At 41.4% G+C, this 8,622-nt stretch overlaps 1 protein-coding gene across 7 annotated transcripts in view; it reads left to right on the forward strand.

Annotated features, from left to right (window-relative positions):
- Positions 1-6,069, forward strand: part of LOC147306232 (myelin transcription factor 1-like) — a 101,058-nt gene extending 94,989 nt beyond the window's left edge. For 5 of the 7 annotated variants that reach the window (XM_086278750.1, XM_086278745.1, XM_086278747.1 and 2 more), the window contains 2 exons: positions 2,822-2,965; positions 4,972-6,069. In XM_086278750.1, coding sequence (XP_086134876.1) covers positions 2,822-2,965; positions 4,972-5,115 — 288 coding nt within the window. In that variant the 3' untranslated portion in view covers positions 5,116-6,069. Of the gene's footprint in view, positions 1-2,821; positions 2,966-4,971 lie in introns of those variants that run through there. The other 2 variants (XM_086278749.1, XR_015126735.1) reach the window with 2 other exon arrangements.
- Positions 6,070-8,622: the final 2,553 nt, after the last annotated feature.

Consider the following 8,622-nt stretch of genomic DNA (forward strand, 5'->3'; position numbering starts at 1 on the left):
TATCTCCAGGTGAAAATTTGCCAAAGTCTAGCCTGTCTGTTGTACTGGCACTGCTGCCGCTCCTGGGCCTGGTGCAAATTCTCTCAAAATGATCACACCAAAGTATGCAGCTTTGCTCACAAGTCCAGGACATACTGAATGTCGTTTTTATAATAATAATAATAATAATAATAATAATGGATTGGATTTTTAGCGGGACTCAGACCTTCCTCCCAGTTTTATTTGATTAGGTTGAGCAGCCCTGTAGCTTCCTGCAGAACAGTAACTCGAAGGGAGAAAATTCCATGGAGGCCTACAATCAACAGAGGGTCTAACCAGCGATCCCAACTATGTTCATTCTCATGAATGAACTTACAAATCATGGATTTTACAGACTGAAATGACCTGAAAAAGCAGCACCTGCACCACTCTCTTTGCAGTGCGCAGTGGCACTACTTCTGGGTATCACGTTGCATAAACCACTAGAACTAAGACAAAGTGATAACTGCATCCAGTGAAATGGCCAGATCCATGCCAACAGGCTCAAACGGGACCTCCATTTATGGCAGTGGACGCAAAGACACTCTTCTGTGCGAGTGTCACAACTCACTCAATAAAGACTTGACTCCTTACGAGGATGCTGTATGTCCCTCAGGGACCGGGGAGGGTGCCGGAGCCCCAGTGATGCGGAACACCTGTCCCACCTCAATCAGCAGACACTCCCACTTCAGGTGTCCTGGCTGCACTCACTCCCAGCACTCCTGCCCTGGCGCCCGTGCCATGGCTCAGAAACAGTGCCATTCACTTCAGGATTCTCGGGGACAGAAAAAAAAAATTTTTTCCCCAGTACTCAGTGCCAGCTATGACGCCGTTTAAAATGCAGAAGGTTGCAGGGCCCTCCCATGGCTCGCTCATCCAATTATTTTCAACTCCTGTCACAAAGTCAAAGAAGAAGTGCAGACCACCCTAATTCATCACCTTGCTGCCAAGTGATTTCTTATGTTTATCTGTTCTGTGCCAATCCTTGTCACAGTTTTTACTTGTATACTAATCCCACTATGCATTTTGATGTCTTTAAAGCATAATCAAGCAAACAAGTGACAGAATGCTTTGGAGACCTTAACTTTTATCAAAATACAGTTTTGCTAATGTCCACTACACTGCCAACCTTAAAATCTTGACAAGGCTTTGTTTGTTTGTTTTTAATGAATCCATGCAGAATTCACTTATATGACCGTTGGGAAAACAATGGAATGTCTTGCCTTATCAAGACTTCTTTTTTCCGAGAGGTACATTTACCAAAGCCTGCGTTGTTACTTCTGTCCTATTTTGGTTTATGAGTAAGGTTGGTGAATGAGCTGAATACTACACTAGTTCACTCTGTTGTGTATATGGGTGTCCAGGTATTTGTATTCCTCCACCACATCACATTGGAGCATAGAGTGTGTTATACTTTTGTCACGATAATACACACTGTAGCCGATTTGTATCTACAGGTATCAGAAAGAAGCCACAACCAAGGTACGTGGATTATTTCTTTTTATAACTTCAGGACATTACAGGTCTGCTAGTTATGTGACATACAATGCTGTTATGTCACACCCTCTGGTATTAAGTTCTAAATTCATGTAAGACTTCCAGAGTACTCTGATAACACTGAGAAGGGCATCTCCAGTTTAATAGTAAATGTTACATGGACTGATTCTTACATAGCGCTTTTCTACTCTCCCAGAGTACTCAAAGCGCTTTATACAACATGACACATTCACCCATTCACACCCATTTACACAAGCATGCTTACTAACTACCATTCACACACATTCTCACTTCGATGAATGCAATTTTAATTAAAGCAACTTGGGGTTGATATCTTGCCCAAGGATATTTGGCGTGCAGAGTAAGGGGAGCCAGGGATCAAAACACCAACCTTCTGATCAGCAGATGGCCTGCTCTCCCTCCTGAGCTACAGCCACCCCATTTTCTGTTCTTTAAATTACTTATTGACATCATAGTTCAGAAAACATCCAAACAAACACATGGCATCTCTAAATTCAAACTCTTTTGTTTAGTTAACATGTGAGTACATATATATACATAAAGGTCTAATTCCAAACTGCATATCAGGTTTTTACACATGCATGTTGAAAGGGCAAAAATATTCTTGAGGCGCTGTGAATAATATTATTAAAATTGAGGGTTATTATACAGTGGCATTACTTTAAATGGAGCAAAACTGTATTTTGATAAAAGTTAAGATCACCAGAGCATTCTGTCGTTTGTTTGCTTGATTATGCTTTAAAGACATCAAAATGCATAGTGGGATTAGTATACAAGTAAAAACTGTGACAAGGATTGGTACAGAACAGATAAACATAAGCAGTCACTTAGCAGGTGATGAATTTGTGTTGTTTGCACTACTTCTTCTTTGATTGGGTGACAGGAGTTGAAAATAATTGGATGAGAGAACCATGGGGAGGTCCTTGCATAATTTCAAGAAAACTGCATTTTAAACGCTGTCACAGCTCACACTGAGCACCAGAAAAATGTCTTTGAACACCGCTTTTCCCGGCACCCACAAAACAGGCATTCGCAAGAATGACTTCCAGGCTCGCCGGTCTATGACAGCGGACCCAGTTTCACTGTCTGTAAACACATTTCCATCCATTCAACCAACAAAGAAGCTATGAATATGCTGTGAATAACATATGGGTTTATGCCAGTCATTACATTCTGTTTTCATTTCTATTTTACAAGCATCCCAGTAGTTTTGGAATTGAGTTTGTAGTTTTCGAGCTGTCGGTGGTGCTACTTCAAGAATGTGTTGCGTCCTTCTCTGCTTTAGATTTCTTCTATGGAGAAGAACCTGAAGAGCATGGAGGAGGAGAACAAACAGATAGAAGAAAGGAATGAGGCCTTGTTCCTGGAGCTATCTGGCCTTAGTCAGGCTTTGATCCGGAGCCTAGCCAACATCAGCCTGCCTACCATGGTAAGCATTACTGCTTTTTAAGAAAAGAGACCTGAGCATCTTCCTCATTTCAGCAGCTTTAAACATTTCACTTGAAATTCAACTTGGGTTCAACCCCTTGAAGACTTTAGTCTGAAAAGATTTATAGAGTAAGATCAAATAGCCTTTCTTTCATTTTTTCCAAATTAGCATTTTTACCCAAATCAAATGTTTGTCAGTAAGCAACCCTGTGCGATGAATATTTTTTACAGCATAGCTTCATAGTACAACAGAACAGTCAGCTTAAAGCAGCTGATAACTTAAACCCCATGCAAGTGTCTCTCTCAAAGAAAACTAATGATAGCATACAGTGGGGCAAAAAAGTATTTAGTCAGCCACCGATTGTGCAAGTTCCCCCACCTAAAATGATGACAGAGGTCAGTAATTTGCACCAGAGGTACACTTCAACTGTGAGAGACAGAATGTGAAAAAAAAAATATCCATGAATCCACATGGTAGGATTTGTAAAGAATTTATTCGTAAATCAGGGTGGAAAATAAGTATTTGGTCAATAACAAAAATACAACTCAATACTTTGTAACATAACCTTTGTTGGCAATAACAGAGGTCAAACGTTTACTATAGGTCTTTACCAGGTTTGCACACACAGTAGCTGGTATTTTGGCCCATTCCTCCATGCAGATCTTCTCGAGAGCAGTGATGTTTTGGGGCTGTCGCCGAGCAACACGGACTTTCAACTCCCGCCACAGATTTTCTATGGGGTTGAGGTCTGGAGACTGGCTAGGCCACTCCAGGACTTTCAAATGCTTCTTACGGAGCCACTCCTTTGTTGCCCGGGCGGTGTGTTTTGGATCATTGTCATGTTGGAAGACCCAGCCTCGTTTCATCTTCAAAGTTCTCACTGATGGAAGGAGGTTTTGGCTCAAAATCTCGCGATACATGGCCCCATTCATTCTGTCCTTAACATGGATCAGTCGTCCTGTCCCCTTGGCAGAAAAACAGCCCCATAGCATGATGTTTCCACCCCCATGCTTCATAGTAGGTATGGTGTTCTTGGGATGCAACTCAGTATTCTTCTTCCTCCAAACACGACCAAAAAGTTCTACTTTGGTTTCATCTGACCACATGACATTCTCCCAATCCTCTGCTGTATCATCCATGTGCTCTCTGGCAAACTTCAGACGGGCCTGGACATGCACTGGCTTCAGCAGCGGAACACGTCTGGCACTGCGGGATTTGATTCCCTGCCGTTGTAGTGTGTTACTGATGGTGACCTTTGTTACTTTGGTCCCAGCTCTCTGCAGGTCATTCACCAGGTCCCCCCGTGTGGTTCTGGGATCTTTGCTCACCGTTCTCATTTTGACCCCACGGGATGAGATCTTGCGTGGAGCCCCAGATCGAGGGAGATTATCAGTGGTCTTGTATGTCTTCCATTTTCTGATGATTGCTCCCATAGTTGATTTTTTTCACACCAAGCTGCTTGCCTATTGTAGATTCACTCTTCCCAGTCTGGTGCAGGTCTACAATACTTTTCCTGGTGTCCTTCGAAAGCTCTTTGGTCTTGGCCATGGCGGAGTTTGGAGTCTGACTGTTTGAGGCTGTGGACAGGTGTCTTTTATACAGATGATGAGTTCAAACAGGTGCCATTCATACAGGTAACGATTGGGGGACAGAAAAGCTTCTTACAGAAGACGTTACAGGTCTGTGAGAGCCAGAGATTTTCCTTGTTTGAGGTGACCAAATACTTATTTTCCACCCTAATTTATGAATAAATTCTTTACAAATCCTACCATGTGAATTCATGGATTTTTTTTTCACATTCTAGCTCTCACAGTTGAAGTGTACCTCTGGTGCAAATTACTGACCTCTGTCATCATTTTAAGTGGGGGAACTCGCACAATCGGTGGCTGACTAAATACTTTTTTGCCCCACTGTACATTTAAGAGATAAAACATGTGAGTAGTATTGTGTACTAGCACTGTTTTGGGTGTTACACCTTTTTATTCTCTTGACGTGCGTGTCTTTAGCAGGAGCCACTATCAGAGCAGAACTTTGACAGCTATGTGGACACCCTGACCCACATGTTTACCAACAAAGACTGCTACCAGAACCCCGAGAACCGGGCTCTGCTAGAGTCCATCAATCAGGCAGTAAAGGGCATCGAGGTGTAAGAGAAACTGGAGGATGACAGGTGGCAGGGCATCACGGTGACGCCACCAATCTTTTTTTCCAAACCCTTTAGATACTCTGTATCATGAGTTTTTCTCATTGGAGTTTTGTCCTCTGTTCTTTGCATTTGTTTCCTGTTTGCATGTTGCTTTATAAAGGTGTGAGCGTGAACAGATGTGTGGATGTAAAGCGTGTCAAGGCACACTGAAAGCAAACTGTTGCCATAAGCAACGGCACCTCAAGGTATACACAGACAGGCACAGAGAGAACAGAACAAAGGAGTGCAGTATCCCGCCTGAGCTGAGCAGATTCTTAGTTAGTGAACATTTCCCATCTCCACTCAGTAATGTTGATAGTATTCTATATGAGCATAGTGATGTTGCACTTCCAGGACTAGTTTGTAGATTCATTGTTACTATTGCTGTGTATCTATTTAAGTCGACTGCAAATGTTGGTTTAATAACTTATTTATTCATGTCTGCGGTAATATTTTTATGTTGACTATTTATTATTCATTATTGATTTCATTTTATTTCAAAGTGCTACCTGAGAAGATTTTAACCGGAAACTAAGAGAAGGGAGTCATTTCCTCTGCACCGCTTAACAAAGAGGAAATATTTTAAGATATCAACTATGAATTGTTTTATATATCTTATTATTTATTTAAAACACTGGGATCTTTTTAAGTGCAAATATTTTGTAACAGAAAGTTTTTTAATAATTTTCTAAAAAATCTTTTGTGCTTCTGTTTATATGAGTTTTCTTTTTTCCACAAGCTATTTTGAGTACATTGCAATACACTGGGAAAATTGAGCTGCACATATTTCAGTATTTATCTGGTAATGATGAACAAAGTGATGGTGAATATTTATTTTGTACTGTCTATGTGTTAATGATGGCTGTGTATGGATTAGTCTTTATGTTTGCTCTTGAAATAAAGGTCAACCCAAAATGAATATGGACTGGACTGAGTGTATGCTTCCAGGTCTTTTAGCAGTAAAACAGTCTTTTACTGCTAAAACCTCTTAAAGGTTCTGGAAAACCACAATCAGTGTTAGAACTGCCTGTGTGGTCAAGGTTTTGTGTAATTCTAGTATATGTCTGTGAAGGTTCTCAGTCATCCAAGTCATTGTACTCTAAGGAACTTTGAAAGAAAAGCGTCTGGACTTTTTACTTGCTTGAAGATGTTTCAGCTCTCATCCAAGAAGCTTCTTCAGTTCTAAGGTCAAATGGTGGAGTCTCAGATTTAAGCTCTATGGGAGTGTACCCCAAGAGGGACATGGACCCCCTATTGATCCTCTATAGCGAAGAACGCTCAGACCTCTACATTGGAGAGGCCAAACATCCATTTCATAAATGCATGACACAACATAGAAGAGCCACCTTGATGGGACAAGACTTGGCAGTCCATCTGCATCTAAAGGACAAAGGCCACTCTTTCAAGAATGCCAATGTTCATATTTTGGACAGAGAAAACAGGTGGTGTGAAAGAAGCCATCTATGTCCACTGTGAACAACCACCTTTGAAGAGGGGGCAGCTTACAACACAGTTTGCCATCTATCTCTCGTCTGATTACCGGTAGGTAGAGGATCAATAAGGGGCTCCATGAGCCTCTTGGGGACACTCCCATAGGGCTTAAATCTGGGACTCTCCACCATTTGACCCTAGAACTGAAGAAGCTTCTTGGATGAGAGCTGAAACATCTTCAAGCAACTTAAAAGTCCAGACGCTTTTCTTTCCAAGCTCCTTGACTAATTCTAGTATACTTCCAATATTCTCTTGTATTCAGTTCAGTTTATTTTTATTCATACATTATCACTTCACAACAACCGTCACCTCAAGATGCTTTATACTATATACAATATAAGAGAGATACCCCAACAATCGGAAAAACTTCCATGAGCAGCACTTTGTAACAATGGGAAGGAATAACTGTTTTCTGTTGTTGTTTTATTTGAACATGAACAGACTTTCTGCAGAACCAGACTCAAAGAGGGGCAGCCTGTCACTACTTTGGTGGGTTAAGAGAAAAACAAAAGGAAAGAGATGCAAGACCAAAACACAAGGAGAGAGAGGAGACAAACATTAATGACGTGTGGTAGTGACATATATAACCATCAGGATTAAATAGAGGTGAAAGGAGAAGAAATGTTCAGCGCAACAAGGAAAGTCCACCACAGTGCCTGTGCATAACCAAGTGACTTTCAAAGTAGCAAGGGTTTCAGCCAAAACCAAACTGGGAGCCTGGTAGCTGAAGGTTCTGCCTCACATTCTACTTTTAGAAATTTGAGGAAGCAAGTGCTCTGTCGGGGTAATACAGTACTAAAAGGTCTTTAAGATATCAGGTTTCATCATATCCTACGAAAGAAGGATTTTAAATTTTATTCTAGATACAAAAACCTGACCCCATGCGATCACAAGCTAGTGGTCCCAATCCTCAGGTAAATTGCATCAGGAACACTATCTGGAATAAAATCCAAATCAAACATACAGATCCATCTGATATAAATTTTATTTATATAGCACCAAATCACAACAACAGTTGCCTTGCGGTGCTTTATATTGTAAGATAGAGACCTTACAATAACAATACTAGAGAAAACAATCAAACGGCCCCCTGTAAGAAAGCACTTGTCAAAAGTGCGATGAAAAAACTCCCCTTTAAACAGGAAAAAAACTTTTAGAGAACCAGGCTCAGGGAGGGGCAACCATTTGCTGTGACTGGTAGGGAGTGCGGGACAGAAGACAGGACAAAGACACACACTGAAAGAGAGCCAGAGATTAATAACTAGTAATTCAATGCAGAGTGGTGTACAAAGACATGGTGAGTGAAGAAGAAACACTCAGTACATGATGGGAAACCCCAGCAGCCACAGCACAATTACGGGAGGATTCAGGGTCACCTACTGTAGCCTTAACTACATGCTATAGTCTGTTTCATTAGATATAATGCTTCCAGGTCTTTGACTTTGAAAGATGCCTTGAACAAGTGTCCAGGATTGTGTGGATAATGTGCATAGCAAAGAAAACATATGCACTGTTCTCTCATAACATTTCTAATAACACTACCTTAGGGGCCATGTACAGTGCAGAAAGTACATTATACAGATCCCAGCACAGAACGGTGTAGAAACCCACCACCAACTCTGGAGTATGAAGCAGACTCCTTGGTTATCCTTTAGCTACTGAAATGTGTGTATAGCTGTTTATACTGATACAGTCTGACTGATTTATCAGTTTCTGTGCCTACAATTTATTTTAACGCGAAAAAAAAATACAAAAATGAATACAAATTCTGTCTCATATCACCAATCAGCTCTGACACTTCAAGGCACAGGGTCCCATTTCATGCTGGCAGCAGATCCTTAGGGTGCAGTTGGTTGCATCCGGTCTCTGGCTTGTTCCGGCACATCCCGTGGATACCCTGAAATCATTGTGTTCTTCCAGCCAGTCCTGTGCTGCTCCTGCCACGTGGCAGGTGCAGTATTTTAACACAGTCCCCATTGCT

The sequence above is a fragment of the Aulonocara sp. 'chitande type north' Nkhata Bay genome, linkage group LG20, assembly GCF_057382095.1.
Source record: "Aulonocara sp. 'chitande type north' Nkhata Bay isolate Kocher_YH1m ecotype deep benthic linkage group LG20, A_spYH_male_GT1.1, whole genome shotgun sequence".
In the NCBI taxonomy this organism is placed as follows: domain Eukaryota; kingdom Metazoa; phylum Chordata; class Actinopteri; order Cichliformes; family Cichlidae; genus Aulonocara; species Aulonocara sp. 'chitande type north' Nkhata Bay.